Source organism: Eleutherodactylus coqui, chromosome 2 (genome assembly GCF_035609145.1).
Source record: "Eleutherodactylus coqui strain aEleCoq1 chromosome 2, aEleCoq1.hap1, whole genome shotgun sequence".
NCBI classification, from domain to species: domain Eukaryota; kingdom Metazoa; phylum Chordata; class Amphibia; order Anura; family Eleutherodactylidae; genus Eleutherodactylus; species Eleutherodactylus coqui.
In genome coordinates, this window is record NC_089838.1 from 264,610,025 (window position 1) to 264,631,360 (window position 21,336).

At 39.9% G+C, this 21,336-nt stretch overlaps 1 protein-coding gene across 2 annotated transcripts in view; it reads left to right on the top strand.

Annotated features, from left to right (window-relative positions):
* The first annotated feature begins 1,256 nt into the window (after window positions 1–1,256).
* Window positions 1,257–21,336, top strand: part of SKOR1 (SKI family transcriptional corepressor 1) — a 41,540-nt gene continuing 21,460 nt past the window's right edge. The window contains exons 1-3 of one of the 2 annotated variants that reach the window (XM_066589992.1): window positions 1,257–1,556; window positions 6,901–8,482; window positions 16,459–16,558. In XM_066589992.1, the coding sequence (XP_066446089.1) occupies window positions 6,911–8,482; window positions 16,459–16,558 (1,672 nt within the window). In that variant the 5' untranslated portion in view covers window positions 1,257–1,556; window positions 6,901–6,910. Of the gene's footprint in view, window positions 1,557–5,293; window positions 5,356–6,900; window positions 8,483–16,458; window positions 16,559–21,336 lie in introns of those variants that run through there. The other variant, XM_066589993.1, reaches the window with a different exon arrangement.

The window sequence follows — 21,336 nt, forward strand, 5'->3', positions numbered from 1 at the left end:
CAGAAGTGTTGCCCGGGGCTATACTGTGACCGATATTAACTTGTGTTTGATTAGGGTAATTGTTCGCATTTACTTCGGACAGTATGATTAATTACAGTTTAATTAACGTGTCCATTAAGAGCTGTTAATGCTACAGTGTTGTATAAAATGCCTGGGGGGCAACTCTGTGAAACCTCAAGCTGGACAGCCAGTGATGACTGGGGGGAAATCGTACATAATAACACAATGCTGCGACGAGAACACAAAACTAAATATCTGCCGGATATGTAGGGAGAATTACACATGACCAGGCCTGCAACTACAATAAATACATAGGATAGAATAGATAGATATGATAGATAGATAGAATAGATAGATATGATAGATAGATAGATAGATAGATAGATAGATAGATAGATAGATAGATAGATAGCAGACATGACAGATAGACATATATATAATATATGTAGATAGACATAATATATGTAGATAGATATAATATATGTAGATAGATAGACACACACATATATATATATATATATATATATATATATGTGTGTGTGTATATATATATATATATATAATATATGTATATGTATATGTGTGTGTGTGTGTGTGTAGACTGGTGGCTTTAATCTATGTGGAGCGCTTCTTTCTCTCTGAGGTATTGTACAAACAATTGTATAAGAGATACCACTTGATAAGGGGATAAGAAGAAATTGTGTTTGTGGGATTTCGCATACACCACACGTATGATTCTGCTCGGGACATGTAGACATAACATGCAATGAGTATATTACAAGTACACTGGGACTTGGATATTATTTAGTTGTGGCTTATAAATTCCAGCTCCAAATAGCTGCCCCTTAATATAGCAGCACTTGCCGCCAGTAGAAGATACAGAGAGCCCATATAAATGCATTATAGTAGTAGTACTGTTACAATGTGCCACCAGGCTCCACTTTCTAGCTGCCACTCTTAAATATGAAACTCATTTCCCTCATTGCTAAACTCTGGGAGAGATCCTGGGAAATGGATCGAATCCTCTTATGTTTATCCAGCAATTAATTAGTAATAATTATCATCTTCATGATTACACTTTTCTCACACATCAGATTTAAAGGGTCCCCCCCCCCCCCCCCCACACACACACAGAAAAGAGAGAGAGGAGGAGGTGGGGGGAGGAGGAGGAAGGGAGGAGGATGAGGGTGGTATCTGCTAGTAGTAATAATAAGAAACACTCACAGGTGAAGAGTAATCCCCCCACTTACCTCTCATATCTTCTGCACATCTCACTCTCTGGGAGGAAGGATCCCACCCGCCAGTGCTGTGCTGAACACAAGGGGTTAATGGGAACATGTCAGTGCTAAGTGGAGTCGCCTCCCTATTATTGTAGCTGTCACTGGATCATTGGGAGCACTCAGATCAGCCGCATCTTCAGTGCTTGTGTGGACCCCAAGCCCATGGTGCCAGCCTCAGCCTCCATGTCCTCCCACCTTCTGAGCCCATAAGTAGGGTACAGTGCAAGAGCAAGCTTCTAAACTGGAGGAGATAGCACCAATCCACAGTACACTAGGGTAAGTAACTCTGAACTCCACACACAGTATCTATCTATCTATCTATCTATCTATCTATCTATCTATCTATCTATCTATCTCTGTTCTATTTATCTGCTTATCTATATCTATTGTTTGATCTATCTATCTATCTATCTATCTATCTCTGTATCTATCTATCTCTGTTCTATTTATCTGCTTATCTATATCTATTGTCTGATCTATCTATCTATCTATCTATCTATCTATCTATCTATCTATCTATCTATCTATCTATCTATCTATCTATCTATCATCGTATCTTATATCCATGTATTACAAAGTACAAAGATCACCCAATTTATTTTCAATGTATATATCAATTTCTTAGTGATTTGCCCAGGCAGGGTAGATAGAGGACACCTCTGTTTTCCCCAGTGCTGCTCCCCATCTTCTTATTCTGTGTAATTACAATGCAATCCCCTTCATTAGGTGATCTCTTTAGGATAAGCCGCTTTCGGTGGCTCCCGTGTGCAAGACTTGTACAACTGGTACAGTTAAATAAACTAATCTGCTCCAGGATTATCCCATGTCAAGACTTTACCCAAAGACCAAGAGCTGGATTTGGAAAAGCACAAAAAGGATTATTAGGAGAGAGAAAAAATATTTACAGGAGAATAAAGATCCACACCAAATGCTTTACTGTTACCAATATTAATGTAGGAATACTTATTTAAGTGTGAGGGGCAAAAACATTTTGTTTTTCTTATATTCAATTGCTTAAAAACTAAAATTGTCCTACACAGTGGAACGAATAATAGTAAAATTATTACAACTACAAAGTAGAATAATATGTAAAACACACACTAAAAATAAATAATATATTCATAATTGTATTGAAATAGTATATTAAAGTAAATATTACTGTACTATAGATAGATAGATAGATAGATAGATAGATAGATAGATAGATAGATATTAGATGGTAAGAACACTTTTGGGAGTAGTAAAGAACATTTGGAGCAGATGCTGCGTGCTGTCCTGGTGCAGGAATAATTCACTGTCAGGTCACAAGGCTGTGTGACTGGACAGGACAGCATATACTGTCCTGGAAGCAAGAGCCTATACTTTTACTGTGTTATGAGTAAGACTCTGCACCTACACAGTTTTATGTATTAATACAATAGTCAGGAGGCTGCTGTAGTCCTGGGAGAAAGTTGATGTACTGTGGCTAGTGTGACGCACAATATGGAGCAGGACTTCAGTGTATGTACTAAGGAACTGTGATCTTTCCACTAAGCTCTGGAAGACAATGGAACTGGAGGGTACAATGCTGGGAGATGGTCAGATGCTGTTGGAGGGTCAGTTTGTACCTTAAATACCTTTATCACAGCCGGTTCACACTAGTTATTTTTTCCTTTTTGAAAAGATGTTCAAAATTTATTAGACAAGGCATGTGGTTCTATCTATCTATCTATCTATCTATCTATCTATCTATCTATCTATCTATCTATCTATCTAATCTATCTATCCTCATATCTCTTGCGTATATCTATCTGATATCTATCTATATCGCTGTTTCTCATTTAACTTGTGTTCACAGGACCTAAAAAATGTCACAACTTGTATTTTTGGATCCCACCTAGACTTATGCAAAATGCATGATGCATAATGTCCCCATGGTTCGCATACCATATAAATAAATTTGATCTTTCAGAGAATATTAACATTTTGGAAGAAACTACTATTTTATTATCCCAGAGTGACCAGAGACTTCACAGAAGTAGTGCTCACCCGGCAGCTCTAATAGAGCCAAGTACATGAGAACACAACCGCACATAACTTCTTGACCGTAACATACATAAAACATGCATTCAATTGTAGAATATATATATATATATATATATATATATATATATATGCTGTGTGCTTATTATATACAGGAGGCATACCATAAGCTTATTGCACACTTTATTTGCTTATTACATACAGCTAGAGTATTACACTAAACAGGATTGAGACACATAGCATATAACTTAGCATATAGCATAAACTTAATTCACTGCACAAACAGGGCACACAACAGACATGAAGTTGCTACACAACATACAGGAATTACACACAACATGCTTCTACATAAAATGAATTTATACCACACAGACTATAATATAAAATAATTTTCTAAAGCCAACAAGCAGGAACTTTTGACACTGCCCATAAAGGGGCTTTTAGGGTTATTTACATCCTATATGTGAATTCTTGTAGTCTTCTAGGGATCACGCAGCTGATCACTAGGTATCTATGGACATAGGTTTGTACAGAAATGCACTTTTGCATCAGTTGTAGCGCTAGACATCCCTCTCAGTCGGTGGTATACAGATCTGTCCAGCTGTGGAGGACAGCCAGTGTTTTATTTCTCCAATTGTTGTGATCAGTTTAGGCAGAAAACAGCACACAGTTCCGTCTCAACAGCAGCAGGACGCAGCGTCAGTCTCCTCCTGGATATGTCAGTATGATTCCTGGTCCCCACCTGCTTCATATTGTGACTTTTGGCTTCTTTGTGTGCTGATTCCGCTAGGAATGTCCTCAGCCCCATACATTGTAAGGCGGTGATTATAAAGCTGTTCTCATGTCTTACTATCTCCTCCAGTCATTTATTATTTATAACACATCCGGACGCTTCTCTGTATTACGAGGGGCGAGAAAATACCACTATAAATCCTGCAGTTATTATTAGGATTGGCCTGATCCTAGGAGCTAACACTCTACAAGAGGTCAGAGATGACAACGGCTCCAGCTATAAAGCAGCGCACAGGTTACTATTACACGTGTCAACTACTTAGTATCAGCTGTATAGACCACACAGGACACATGTAGCAGAGCTCACTTGGTCCTTGGTCCTTTTATTGTTTCTCTTCAACACCAGGATGATTGATTCAGAATAATGGGCAGGGCATACCTGCAGGCGCCATTTCCATCTAGGTGTGTGTATGTGTGTGTGTATATATATATATATATATATATATATATATATATATATATATATATATATATATATATATATATATATATGACAGCTGGGTGTAGGAGAGTCGGGGTCAGTAAATTATTCCAGTAATATATGCGCAAATATTAAATGCCACTGAAAATAATGTCATTTAACGAAATCACTGCCCTGGGAATCAATAATTCTGTACTAATAATTATTAAAAGCCATATAGACACACTGATAGTAAGGATCATTCCACTACTAATAATAGTACCAGCCCTAAGTAATTGTTTCTTCATTAGTCCATTGGTCATGTTGTCATTACAGACTCCATGTACTGTTCATATACAGTGATACAATGTGTTTCTTGCGTTTTCCTATACGATACAATGTGGGAAAAGTTAAATATTTACTAATTGAGAGAAAACATCGCACACAGGAGTCTAATCGCAGTGACTGATTATATATATATATATAATGTACATACAAAAATTGCATCACATGCTTCATTCAGTGTTTGGTACCGAAAGCAGTAAGTTGCATAAAACCAATGTTAACTGTTGCAAATAACAGAAAAAAAGTTTTTTTTAAATGTAATTTAATTTTAATTAAAAACAAGAAAACGTTTACAACAGTTCACGGAGAGATTTTGCAGCTAACTTACTGTCTTCAGTATCAAACACTGTTTAAAGCATGTGTATTTTGCTCACCTCTGTACACACACGATATATATATATATATATATATATATATATATATATATATATATATATATATATATATATATATATATATATAGACAGCAATAAAGACTGAGTTAACCCTAAAATGTACACCTCATCTTGTATGCACGTGAGTATAATATAACAAATCTTTATGGTTGTTTGTATTACTATATATGGATCTGGATAATTTGACCTCAGATAGATGTGTGTATGACATTATATCACACACACACACACACACACACACACACACACATATATATATATATATATTATATATAAATATGTAATATATATATATATATATATATATATATATATATATATGTGTTACACTATCTGATATGTAAGTATCTATAGAAGTATCTCAGATATATCTATTTATAGTACAGGTGTCTGGTCATTATAGTATCTATATGTCTACCTGTATAATAGGATTGTGTTTAGTTATTGTAATGTGTATGTATTATACAGGTGTGTCGGCGTATCTGAAATTATCTGAATACAGATGTCTAGTTATTACAATAGATTATACATACATACAAACACTCTATAAATATATAAAATGAATGTGTGTGTATCCTCTTCTTGCGCCAGACCTTTGATGCCCAGATGCTCATCAAAATTTTATATTATCAAAACAATACATTCTAGGGTTTCTTGTTTTTTATTTGATGCCTGCTTTTTTTTTACATTTTTTACAACATAGATTCTGCTTTCTTATGGTACCGGGACGGGGTCGGTATCTTTTAATTTTTCTTCTTGTTTAGAGAAGAATGAGCAGAGTTAGTATAGTATTCCAACGTTCTTCATTTTTCCTATTTCCAATTCAATCTAATAAATTTGATAACACAAATATATACCTAAAAATCTTCTTACACTCCTGTACACAACAACACCGGATATGTGTATTCTGATTAAGCCATCATCTATGGAATACCTGGAAACAATATTTTTTTCCCGCTGTTATTAGTTGGTAATTTGGCCCCCCTTGACCCCTACGTTTATCACTTTTCATTGCTGAGAGCTGATCATCACAACTCCCCGTCACTTCATTAGGGTTGAACTGACAAAGTGCTGAACAATATCTCTACTGGCAGAGAGTTATACAATGACATGTGCTACTAAAATGGAGGACGTATATGTACGTCTGAGCTGCAAGGTGCATCTACAATTAGGATGTATATATACAGATGGTGGACTCAAATGGCTTATATAATACAGGTGTGTGATTATTATATTGTATATTACAGGTGTAACTGATTATTACATTGTATATTATAGCTGTATCTGGTTATTATATTATATAATACAGGTGTATCTGGTCATTATATTGTATATCACAGATGTATCTAATGATATACTGTATATTACAGGTGTATATAGTTATTATACTGTATATTACAGGTTATCTGGTCATTATACTGTATATCACAGGTGTATTTGATTACATACTGTATATTACAGGTGAATTCAGTTATTTTACTGCATATTATAAGTGTATCTGGTAATTATATTGTATAGTGTGTATCTGTATATGACAGGTGTATCTGGTTATTATATTGTATATGACAGGTGTATCTGGTTATTATAGTGTATAGTATGTATGATTATATACTAGACATTGGTGCTCATAGTAATACTGACATGTCCCCGTGTTGTTATCTTGCAGGGGAGACATTATGGAGGGGATCAGCGCCCAGAGAGAGCCCAGCTCCTCACCCAGCACCAAGCCCCCGGGCCAGGACAGCCAACCTTTCTCGTCCCTGAAGCCCAACCAAGTGGGGGAGACGTCCCTGTACGGGGTGCCCATCGTGTCTCTGGTGATAGACGGCCAGGAGCGCCTTTGCCTGGCGCAGATCTCCAACACCCTGCTCAAGAGCTACAGCTACAACGAGATCCACAACCGGCGGGTGGCGCTGGGCATCACCTGCGTGCAGTGCACCCCGGTCCAGCTGGAGATCCTGCGCCGGGCCGGTGCCATGCCCATCTCGTCCCGCCGCTGCGGAATGATCACTAAGAGGGAGGCCGAGCGCCTGTGCAAGTCGTTCCTGGGGGAGCACCGGCCGCCCAAACTGCCCGAGAACTTCGCCTTCGATGTGGTGCACGAATGCGCCTGGGGCTGCCGGGGCAGCTTCATCCCCGCCCGCTACAACAGCTCCCGGGCCAAGTGCATCAAGTGCGGCTATTGCGGCCTCTACTTCTCCCCCAACAAGTTCATCTTCCACTCGCACCGGGCGCCGGACTCCAAGTACACGCAGCCCGACGCCGCCAACTTCAACAGCTGGAGGCGGCACCTGCGGCTCAGCGACCCCTCCGCATCCGACGAGCTGGCGCACTCCTGGGAGGATGTCAAGGCCATGTTCAACGGCGGCACCCGCAAGAGAGCCTTCCCCTCCCCGGCCTCCAGCAGCTCCTCGTCCCGACAGCACCTGGAGCTCCCGCCGCCACCGCCGCCGCCCCCGGCCAAGAGCCTGCGGGGTGATGAAGAGCAGGCGGCGCGCAGCTTCCCCCTCATCCCGGTCCCCAGCAAGGGCTTCTCCCTGCACAAGATGACGCCGCCGCTCTTCCCGCCGCCCCCCTACGGCTTCCCGGCCTTCGGTCTGTGCGCCAAGAAGGACGACGGTGGCCTCGGGGAGAAGGCTGCCCTGCCCGGCGTCTTCTGGCCGGCGACTCCGGCCTCTAAGGACTCGGTCTATCCGCCCTTTCCCGTCTTCTGGCCCGCCGCGGGGGCGCTGCCCGTGCCCTCCTACCCGGGGCTGTCCCAGCAGCAGGCAGCCGGCAAGACCGCGGGGGAGGCGGATGAGCAGGAGAGCAGCGGAGAGACCCAGGAGGAGCAGCCGCCGAGCCGGGAGGAGGATAGGTCCGGGGACGAGGGGAGGCCCGGGGAGCCGCTCACCCCCAGGAAGCTCCGCTACATCTCCGCCTTCAGGCCGGTGGTGAAGGCCGCCGAGAGTCTGGCCAAGTTATACGGGAGCCGGGAAGTGTACGGGCCCAGCCGGCCGCCGGGATACAGCTCCCCGGACCTGCTGAGCGACACGTCCAGCTACCGCTCCGTCTCCCCCGGACCCGACACCGCGGACGAGCCCGAAGTAGATGTGGAGTCCAGCCGTTTCCCCGAGGAGGAGCGAGGAGCCGGCGGAGGACCAAGACCTTGTTCCAGCGCCTCATCCCCAGCCTCACCCCGAGACACCGAGGACAGGAGGGAGCACAGCCCGGGAGACAGCAGCCCGAGGAGCAGCGGGGGCTACGAGGTGAGGAGGCGAAGCCACCGGGCAGGTGTGCTGCAGACATACAGCTATACACATACATGTACACAGATATATACAAACATGTACACACAGATATACACATACATGTACACACATATATACACATACATGTACACAGATATATACACATACATGTACACAGATATACACATACATGTACACACAGATATACACATACATGTACACAGATATACACATACATGTACACACAGATATGCACATACATGTACACAGATATATACACATACATGTACACACAGATATACACATACATGTACACAGATATACACATACATGTACACACAGATATACACATACATGTACACAGATATATACACATACATGTACACACAGATATACACATACATGTACACACATATATACACATACATCTACACACATATATACACATACATGTACACAGATATACACATACATGTACACACATATATACACATACATCTACACACATATATACACATACATGTACACAGATATACACATACATGTACACACATATATACACATACATGTACACACATATATACACGTACATGTACACACATATATACACATACATCTACACACATATATACACACATACATGTACACACATATATAAACATACATGTACACACAGATATACACATACATATACACACATATATGTACACATAGATATACACATATGTGTACACAGATATACACATACATGTACACACATATATATATACACATAGATATACACATAGATATACACATACATGTACACACATATATATACAGTACATATAGATATACACATACGTGTACACAGATATGCACATACATGTGGAGACAGATTTACACATACATGTACACACAGATATACACAGAACACACATAGAATATCCGGAGAGATCGCAGCTGACAACAAGAACTTTCCTTTTGTTTTTCTGGACACTTTGGAAAACCATAGTGAATGAGAACGTTTAGAAGTCATACATGTTTATAGGTCAGATATGATCTCATTAGCAGCATTTACTGGGAGCTGTAAGATGCTAATTACAATATAATAACCGGCTCAAGGACCACCAGATGGAAAAAAAATCAGCAATGAAACTATTTTTTTTCGCGGACGCTGGAAAAAATGCCCTATTTTTATGGACAATCCAGGAATTTCTGGACAGTTGGGGACCCTGTATTGAGAATCTACAAAAACAATATACATGCGGAACACAAAAATATACATATAGACACATAAGACACATAAAATACACATGGAAGAAACATGTAGAGCACATAAGTATGCAAATACAACATACACATGGAACACACAGAATATACATATAAGATATGCATGAAAAACACAGAATATATACAGTACTACATAAACATAGAGCATATAGAATAAACCTAACATCTATGTAGAGAACATTGCATAAACACATACAACCAAACATACATGTGATTGTTCCCAGCAAGAGAAACCAAGTAATCTTGTAGATATGATACCTTTTAATGGCTAACAAAACTACATAATGTTAATGCCAGCTTTCGAACCAACGCAGGGTTCTGCTTCAGGCTGAGAACAATCACATTTTGCTGTACTGGGTAACATGGTACCAAACTTTTTCATTAAACATACATGTAGAACAAACAGAAGATTATATATAATGTTTGTGTAATATGTACTGTATATAGTCTGTGTTTTGCGTATATGTCGTATATGTATATTCTGTGTTCCATATGTATGTTATATAACACTGTATATAGGTATACAACATACATGCAGAACACCGAATTTGTATATATGTATAGTACACACACACATATATATATATAGTGTTTACTATACACATTCAGAGTTTTGCATGTATGCTGTATACCTATATTCTGTGTATATATATGTATATATGTGTATATATAAATATTATACATATAGAACACAGAATATACGTATACAACATACATGCAGAACACCAATTATTTATAGTACACACAACATAAACATAGAGCATATAGAATATTTATGTAAAACATCCATGTAGAGCACATTGCATACACACATAAAACATGTAGATCATTCAGAATCTAAACATATAACATGAATGTAAAATATAAGCATAGAACCTACTTTAGAGCACATCATATAATAATAGCGCATACATGTATAGCACATAAAATATACACATAGAACATATATGTAGAACACACAGACACATATATAAAACACGATATACAATTATATTATACACATAGAACCTAAACATGCAGGATGCATGTAGATCAAAAGAAACATAGACATGAAACGTACTTATAGAACATACTAATATAACATGCATGTAGATAAACAGATAACATACGTGCAGACCACATAGGGTAGAAGATTTCTGGAAACAAATATAATTTTCTATATAACAAAACATGGAAAATATGTGTACATGTAACATACATATAGACATTACACACAAACTCACAGATACGTGTAAACATAATATACATGCCACCTACAGACATAATACACCCGCATGCATTTAAAGCACAAATACAGATAGAAGGCTTCGTTCACACGTTCTGTTAGAAGATTCTGTCATGAGTGCCGGAAACATTGCTTTCTGTTTACATGACGAACACCATGTCTGTTTCCTGACGGCACCCATTATAGCCAATGGAATCTGTCATGTGATAGAACAGAAAAACGGAAGTTTTCACAGATGTTTGCCTAACCAACACATCATTCACATTGTGCAAACATGGAGAGTACACCATATACATTCACATACCATACATGTAGAGCACACGTACTATACACTTGCACTCACAAGGCTGTCTGACACGTGATTATTATTCATGTTAAGTGAACGGATCAATCCCATACTTTCTATAGGGAAGGCATCAGCAGCCGTTACCCATACATGTAATCATTGTGCTGTTAGCTCCATGCTCACCAGTCTCACATATGGGACAACTGTTAGCTGACCCCCTGCGGTCCACAGGGATCACTCGTGTCTCCTTCATAAATGTATACACATTGGCTGAGCATACAATAGGAAAGGGGATTAAGCCAACATCCTACACACAGCGCATTCATGCAGTCCTAAAATTAGCAGGATTGGTCGATGTTTATCCAGGGTGTATGATGAGCCTAATTATAGTTGTTGCTTTTACATTTGCACTGCCCCTTTATAAAGTGATAGAACTAGTCCCAACGGGCTTCATGCTACAAAGTTTCTGTAGTCCTCCGGACTGTTGTTTGACTTTGACCATTTTACCTGGACATTGTTTAAATTTATACACAAACAATCCTTCACGATGACCAGCAGTAAATCACTACTAAAAAGGTGACTAGTCACGTTGCCTTCGCTGTTTTTTTTTTTTGCTGAATCTAGACGTGTATGGTACGATCAACCGCTTACGGCCAATCATTTGCCGCTTTTCAAAAGCCGTCTTTGTTTACTTTTTTTTTTAACCACTGTATGTCCCTGATATATGAGCTTAAGGCCCTGTTACACGTAGCAATTATCGTGTGAATAATTATTAGATCGAGTGGTCTGCATGATAATTGTCAGGTGTAAATGTGTGCAGTGAACCAACAATTAGCAATAAATGGTTAGATTATCGCTGATTGGATCTTTCATGCGGACCTAAAAATCATCCTTCGCCGCTGTATCGTTTGGTCGTAGAATTTGCCAAATAGAACTCAGTGGCAGAAGCGTTGACTAGAGGCGTGGTTATATTCCAATGAATGATTGAAAGAACCCAATTATTGCCCACTGTAGATACATGCCTAGCGAACGATATATGATGGTTATGTCACTGCTGGTTGCATGCTTGTTCCAATTAATCTTTTTGTGTAAAAGGGCTTTTAGTCTGGCAGATTGATGGCTGGATCGTTGATTCCAACAATATTACTGGTCGGCCACATTCTGGCTAGTTTTATCTCTTTATGCCCAACTTTAGTTATTTGCAAATCTGGGCTGGTCACAGAGGGGTAGGGTAAATTTCTAAGGCCATGATGCAAAATCTGAACCAGACTTGCAACTGTCACATGCCATTTATATGTACTATTTTTCTCTGATGCGATAGAAGGGCTGATGGTCCTCCTTAGGCTCCTGGTTCTGGGTGCTATTGTTGTCTCTGCACTCCTATAGTTTGGCCCTATAGTTAAAGGGCGGTCTCTGGTTAATTATGTCTTTGTTGTGGTTGGTACTTGGTTTCTACACTAAGCATGCTGAATGGCCGTCCATACATTTCATATGTGCAGAGTTAAGTAGAGGGAGATGAATCTTCTGAATACAGTATGGTTAGTTAGTATGTAGTCAATGTGTGTCAGATACATAGAAGAGGTGTGAGAAGTGCTCAGACCTGCACCAGACATTCTGCTACTACTTATATGCCCCCTATAACTCTCCTGGATTGATTTACTGGTGTCCAGTACATACTGGGCTGATAATGTTGGCATGTTCATAGATGTGATTCGAGTTCTACCAGTGCTAGGGATTTCTAAAGGTTGGAGCAATAATCTTAGTGTTGTTTTTACTGCTGATATGGTTCTTTCAGAACATGGAAACCTGAATTGAGAATATATCAGACCTGGTTAGAAGTTATTCTCAGTCATTACAGACACAATTCGCTAAGAACTTGGATTGTGGAATATAGAGACGCACAGTAGAATACTTATACAATTGGACTGTAAAAACTTTCTGATTGCCGATAAATAACTTTGCACGTGTAATGATGACCTAATTGTAAATTTTCTTTTTGCACTATTAAGCATGTCATCATTAGTATATAACCCACCAGTAGGGAGCAGTAGTTCTTTCTCAGTACTAATGGGACTGGACTTCCTGTTCTGTGATTGGCATATAACCCATCAGCAGGATGTAGGGTTCTGCCTATGAACACTAAGGCCGGCTTCACATGTATTGCACTGCATATTCGCGCGATAGGGGTTTCATTTTTCTGTTTAGACTACTGTATTTTTTTGCACGTGCACAAAAACACGCAAGCATGCTACCATTGATTTCAACGGGCAGTTACATTTAATGAGTTTAATATGTGCAATTTTTTGTGCGTAATTTTCATGAAAATAGAACATGCTTTGTTTTTTTTCGTGATCGAAATGCACGCGCAAAAAACGTACAATCATTGGGTTCTATTCACTGCGTAAAAAATACAATCATTGAGTTCTATTCACTGCTCAAATTTTGCAAATGTGTTCATGTAAATAAGCCATTAGCGTAAATTCACACGTGGCAGATTTAGCGCAGAAATGTCTGCAACTAAAAGTCAGTTCCTTTCATCTGAGAATGTTTTGGCGGCAAGCACATGGATTTCTACAACCCCCGTGCCAGTGAACGCGAGTTACAGAATTTTCTGCAACTCTGCCTTATGAAAAAATACCCTTAAGCAGTTCTGTATGGTTGTATTTCATGTTGATCTATAACCCACCAGCAGGGTGCAGTGTTCGCTCTCAGAGTTATTTGTGGCTGATGGTGCGTCTAGTGGTCAGTGGTACAGGAGTACACCCTGCTGCGATGGACACTCTATACAAAGCATTAGCCATTGGTACTGAGCAGACCCCAGCATTGTGCAGATGCTATGGGCCAGCTCACACTAGTGCTTTTCGTTTCTGACTAGCTGTTCTGTTGTGGGAGCAGCTTAATGGAAAGAACACAGAACTGAAAACAAATGGATAGCTTTCCGTTTGCTTTCATCCCCCCTTGACTGGCATGTAAAAAAAATGGAAGCCTAGCATTCCATTTTGCTTCTGCTTTTTAAAGTGGATTGCTGCGCTTTTGCTTCAGTTAAAACGGAATGGCGATGGAAAATTGATAAACGGATTGAAACTGGAAGTCTTCAGCTTCAATGCTGGGCACAAAAATTGAAACATTTTCATAGCTGCTTCCATAACAAAAACAAACACTAGCATAGTACCACTATATTTATACAAAAAGCTGCAACAAATGTATCGGAGTGAATGTTCCCATTGTGCTCTTCCCTCTATGTAATTGATGCTGCACAAGACAGACTATATTGTAAATGTCACTTATGTCTCGTCATTTACAAACCCAATGCTATTATCGTATACTCTGCATTAATAGTTATTGCTTTTTCATCACTGATGTTTTGTGTGTAATTGTATGTGTTCAGTTCTGAAGAGGGGATAATTACAGACCATAACATTTACCTTGGAAATACACAGCGAGACCCCAGGAGTTTAATCCTGCTTTGTGTTGCCCGTTCCCCCGTAGACTGAGAACACCTGTAAGGTTCCATGTAAGCACATTAACATAGAGTTAATTATCCTGATTAGAGAAAGTCCTTTCATGCTCGGAGGCTGCAGCGTACCGGGGCGGCCCTTTGAAGAGACTGTGCATATTGGCCCTCTTCTAATGTGGGCAATTTTCTCTGAAGCACTGATAATTATATATAATAAAATGCTTGTCCTCTTTAAGATCTTGTATTATTTACATCTGCCTGATCATCTAACAAAAGTGCGTGATATCCTGGAGTATCGGAGGGGTTTGTCGTGAGCCTTTTATGGCCTGGGAGTGTTTATGGCAGCTGAATGGGAATGGGCAAAACTTTCTCTATGCATGCGGTTTATGATATGTCTTAAAATTTAACCCACTTAGGCCTCTGGCACACTAGTGTTTTTTTTTTTTCTGTCATGTATACTCAATGAGGCAACAAAGACTAGTGCGTTTTGTCACACAGACTGCATGTATAAACTCATCGCTTTCACTATTTTGATCCATTTTACGGACGAGACTCGCCTATTCAAGTCAGTGGGGATAGAAAAAAAATGGACCGCACACGGATGCAGTTTGTGTGCTGTCCACTTTTTCTTAAAGATGCAGAAGAAAAGAATCGGGCTTGTTTCGGTTTTGTGAAAAATGGATGGTATATGGAGGAAAAAATGGACACACTGACCGAATACTGAGACCACAAGAAGCTGCACACTTGTGAAAAAAAGTCTATTTTTTGCAGATGTAACTCAGATTTTTTTTTTACATAAATGTGGACCTAGCCTTAATATAACTAACGGAATCTGGAAGCCACCATAGGGATCTGGTGTGGGGAACTATTAGGCAGCTGGAAGACATGGACTCCTATAGGCGTATACTATGCCTCCATTCTGGAAGTGACCACAGAAAAAGTTTTAATATTCCTGCTCCAGGATAGCGGTGCATGAATTGATGAACTACCCATTTAATTAATACTTTTCTGCAAACTGCCAGTCAGTCATTGCCAGCTCAGGCAGTTTTCTTTTTTAAGATCGGGACAAGTAAGCAATTGTAAGATGTAGCAATGCTTTTAGCAGAAACACAGTGAATGTATCTGACAGGCTAGATCTGTCATACCAGTGCTGATCCAGAAAAGTCGCACTTTTGATACATGACCCCCAAGGAATATAGACATATGCCCTTCCCTTCGATCATATAGGCCTACTTTCTGTACTAGTTAGCAACAAAGTTATAGATTGTTTTAAAGTCAGTACATCAATGCAGGTTAGTTAATAAAGTAGAATGGCTTTGCTGATCTGATAACGAATTTCCATTGGTCACAATAACCATGTACTGTAGACTATAGTCATAAGCTGTATGAGACATGCATTGTTGGAACTGGTTCTCATAATCTTCAGCTCTAGTGGCAAGCTACAGTACATACTAAGGCCCTATACAGTGAATGTGAGCGACTGAACGATTCCTTCTTTGAACGAGCCAACGGGCTGACATCGTTCACTCGTTCAAAGAGAAATCGGTTCGTCTATACGGACCCTTACTCTCCATGATAAGTTCTAGTAGGAAGAGGGAATACAGTATGATCATTTTGTTCTAGTGTCATTTAGCCAACAATCATGTTATGTTTTGTTCTATCTTTTACTGGCCTTTCTTTTTTAGCAACTGTCCAACAATAATGACAACCTGAGCAGAAAAGTGTTACAATATCTATTGTCTTATTTTCTGCAGGTTTACACTAAGCAGATGCCAGATGTTCCTCAGACCCCGAAGACGAATGCCCCACATCAAGGCCTCCCAACATCTTATCTCTGCAGCCTAGACCCAAATGGTAAGAATAGTTACTTGATTTACTAAGCTCTTCCAAGTTTCCTTCAGGTGACTCGTACCATAGTACATTGCTGTTGAGGATGAAGGTTGTACCCTTATCTAAGCTTATTGGTGAATAGAGGATGCAGCCATTATTACTGCGGCCATAGACAACGTGACTGTATAATAGATAATCATAATGTGTATTCCGATGGTAAACTGTGTATGAGGTTTATGAAGGTGGTATCACACATAGCTTTTTTTTCTTTCTTGATAAATGATGCATTTTCAGCATTTTTGAATGTTTGTTTTTTTGCTGCTTTTTTGGCAGCAAAAATGCTGCATCCAGATGTTGGCTGGGGGTCAATAGGGAATTCTATAAACAGCCCTTTATTTGTGGGTAGTGTTTTTGTTTTCTCAGTTTTGCTGCATTTTTTGAGTCCATGCCGTTCTTGGCAAATCATAGCATGCTCTGTCGTATGGGGTTTTTTCCTTTGGTGTTTTCTTATAGACTTCTCTATAGTAAAGTAAAAACCTATGTGTGTCCAAAAAAAACGCCACAACAGAAAAAAACGGTTGTAAAAACAAATAAATTTCAGGGCATTTTTTACAAGCTGGAGAAACTGCCAGAAAAAAAGACGGTATGGAGGAAGCCAAAGGGCCCGTTCACACAGACCTATGTTCTGTCGGTGTGCAGTCTGTGTATTTCATGGACACATTATAGCCTATGAGGCTATTCGGATGAATGATCTTTCTCATGGACCTCTAGTCCATGAGAAAGGAATTACAGCATGTCGTCATTTGCTTTCACAGATGAGAATAGGATATGCTATATGTGGGGTCGATGCTGTTCAACGTGACTTGTGCACGACAATCTTGGGCGCAGCTCACACATAGCCGTCTGAATGCGGCTTTAGGCCGGTATTACACATAAGCGCATTTATGTATGTGCGTGTTTTACTGCACTTTTTACGTGCGCAAAAAACATGTAAACGTGTTCCAGCCATTTAAATAGACGATGAAGTTAATTAGTTCAATATGTGCTATTTTCATTTGCAAATGCACAGAAAAATAGAGCATGGTGGGTATTTTTTTGCACGATCGAAATGCACATACAGAATATGTGCATGTAAGTGAACCCATTGAAGTTTTGCAAAACGCTATTCAAATACATTCGTGTGGCATATTGTTTTTTGCTTTGGAAAAGAGGCACAACTGCAACAAACTGCAACTTTAAAAAACTGTGAAACTATCTAAAAAGTTAAGAATCTTTTTGAAGTTCCCTTGTAGTAGGGAATTACATAAATAGCAATACCCTAAAATGCATGAAAATGATCCCTTTACATGTGAGAGTCACCTGGCAATAACCAGTAGGTCTTTGGTGGACTTCACATTCCCCGTGTTGCTCTGCAGGATCATCCAGCAGATGTGAGAGTTATTTTTAAGAGAGGCTTCTCTAGATGGTGCCAGGCTTCTGATGAAGACTCCTGCAGGGCAGTGGCAGGGCAAGATGCTGTAGGATACCTGTGGGGCTAAGAAAAAAACATTGTGTAACAATTGCAGAATATGCCCCCTCGTGGAATCTTCAGGACCAAAATCTGCTCTGCTAACTTGCGGATTTTGATGTGGAATTGAAAATGGTCGCTCCGTATTTACTGCTCAATCCCAGGACGGCATATTCTGCAAAGTTGCTGCGGGCCATTCTATCCCATGTGAAAGCAACCTTAGGCGAGTTTCACATGGGCGATCGGCTAGTTTGTCGTGGCAAAATCGCGTCTTTCTTCCCGTAATTTTCTCGCAAAAATTTTCCCATACAATTTTTTAGCGCAAAAGACAATGGGACTTTCTAATGTTGAAATCGCATCGCACGAAAATCGTTAATTCGTGCTTTGTGATACGATAAAAAGAGGCTCCATAGGCAAACATGAAAGATTAAAAAAATCGCACATCACAGAAAGATAAGGCATGCCGAGATTTTTTTTCCTCACAACATCGAAACATTGAAAATCATTGGTTTCATAATTCTGTGTTTCTACTCACTCTTGCATTGTGTGAAAATCGCGTGATTTTATCGCCCGTTAGAAACCACCCTTAGGAGAACAGATATTCCTTCCAGTAGGACTAATAACGAGCATACGGGAAATAAACTGTGTGCCAGGTTCAGAGTGACTAATGTAGTAAGAGGTGCAAGCCTCTTAATACATTTATCTCAGTGAGTGGCACCTCACTGTGCCAGCTGAAAACCTACTGCAGCCATACCCCACAATGCATGGGCCTGCCCACTTTTTGAAAAAATGACTGGGCATGGCATAGAGGCACCAAATTTGCGACTTTTGTACACCAGAAAACTGGCATACTGGGCATAATACATAAGCCCCATTGTTCTGACCATAACATTGTGTGGGTGTACTGATCTTATGTTCAAGAGTGATCGCTCCAGTTAAAGGATTTCTGTCATTAAAAAAAAAAAATTCTATACTCACCTATTCCTCCCCGCTATCAGTCTCCTTACCACATCTTCTCCTGGCTGAGCTTCTCCAGTGCCCCCCGGGGTCACCTCATCCCATGCCGGCCAGCTTGTTATGAAGGCTGCATTCTTCACATTCTCTTCTGGCCGGGTCAGTGAAGGTTACATCATTGTGCTGTAGCTTTACTGTATGGAAGGAATTCTGATCTTTTGCCGAGACAGCTCGCATGAGCAATCTCCAAAGTAGATCGACACTTCCCCTGCTGGCCTGCGAGTTGTGACGTAGCGTACATTGGCTGGCAGGAAGAAGACTGTCGGCAATGTACATAACCTCACAGGAGGAGAAGAATCAGCCAGCTGGAGGTGAGGTGACCCGAGGATTGCAGGAGACAGGAGAAGATAGGGGAGGTGAAGATCTGGTAAGTCGACTGACATGGGAGAAATAGGTAAGTATAGATTTTTTTCTTTTTTAATGACAGAACCCCTTTAAGGCTTGTGCTACAGGTATACAACATTCAATCAGTGCCAGATTGAACTCTGTGGACCCTCCTCACAAAATATTTCTTAATATGTTATTAAGAACATATTCTTAACATGTCAGCAGGATCTCACGACACACTAACTCCCAGAAAGCTTCATTTCTCAAGGTTTCTCGTGCGTACGCTCTAGTGTGATTGTATGCAGGGGGATCAGGAGCCGATCCCGATCAATAAAATGCGGGTGCTAGCTGTTTCTTACAGTGTGAACGCTGATCATGGCTATTAACCCTTTCAATATCACTGTCAGTTCAGGGGTCCTGAACAGCCTCAATCCCATCTACCCCCCAAAATGTGATTGCGAGGTGCCATTCAGTTACGATGGCAGCCTAGAGCCTTCTGAAGGCCTTCAGTGCTACCATGGCTGATTGCCTATGCCTGTGGTGTGTCCTGTTAGCATGCTTGTTAGATTGTGTTATAGTGGCTTGGTAGTATGCCTTTTAGATCGCAGTATAATGTAATCCTATTACATTATACTGAAAGTAAGTTCAAGTCTCCTATGTGGACTAAAAAAGGCTAAATGTAAAAATGAATAAAAAAATACTTTTATTAATTATTGGAAAAAATACAACGAAGTAGAAGTTTACCCCCCTTTTCCCATGTTTATAAAATAAAAATCAAAGTGATGAAAAACAAAAACATATGTGGTATCGCTGTGTTGTAAATACCAGAATTGAGCTTTTTTGGTCACCCTAACTCCAAGAAAAATATACTAAATCGAAAATGTTACCAATAGAAAGTACAGGAAATCTTGTTAAAAATTGAGCTCCCATACAACTATGTCAACGGACAAATAAAAAAGTTATGGCGGTCAGAAGATGGCAGAAAATAATTTTATCTCTTTATCCAAAGATTTTTATAGTTTTTCTCTGCTGTACTACCTTTAAAAAACAATACATTTGGTATCGTCGTAATCGTACTGGCCGACATAATAAAGTTGTCCTGTCATTTTTGCCACAGTATGTACACCGTAAAAAACAAGCCCCACCCAAAGGTGGCGGCATTGTGGTTTTTTTTCCATTTCACCCCACTTAAAAATTATGAAAAGTTTTTTAGTACAACTCATTCTGCAAAAAAACACGCCCTCAAGTTGATGAATAAGTAAAAGGGTTTAGATTGTTTTTTAAAGTGTGGAGGAGAAGCTGAAAATGGGGAAAAAGGAGCTGGTTCTTGAGGGGCGAAGAAAGCGTGACTTGATCCGTTGTCGTGGGGCCCCTAAAAGGCGCGGGACCCAAAGGTCGATGCCTGCTCTGCCTATTTGGTAATCTGGCACTGCATCCAGTCATGGAGTATTCCTGGCATGTTCATGATCATATTGACTACTGTGTATTTATTGCAAAGCCATATTTGCCTTCAGGGATCATTTTTTTCAGAATTCTGAAAGAATCAACCTTAGGGAATTCTTTTTTATTAAAATGAGTCTTGAAGACGCCTTCACTATCAGACATGCATGGAGATATTTTTTCCTATTGTTGGGATGTTCAAAGATGTTTGCCACTATGCAAATGATCCTCTCCATAGAGGATTGTTCACATCAGAGAAGCTTATTGTTCCCTGACTGCTCTACATGCTAGTATATAGTTCCTTTATATTTTAGGCCTTCTTTAAAATTCCCAACTCTTTCCTTCAATATTATTAAGGATCTGCAGTGCTGTGCAAAAGTAATCCCGCCACCTTCTAGATGTCATCTATCATTGCATATTTGTCATAATGAATTGTTTCTCGTCTTCAAAGTGTAATATTGTAAAACAATCCAAACATTTCATATCATTTGCTAACAGTCTTTTAGGCTGGGTT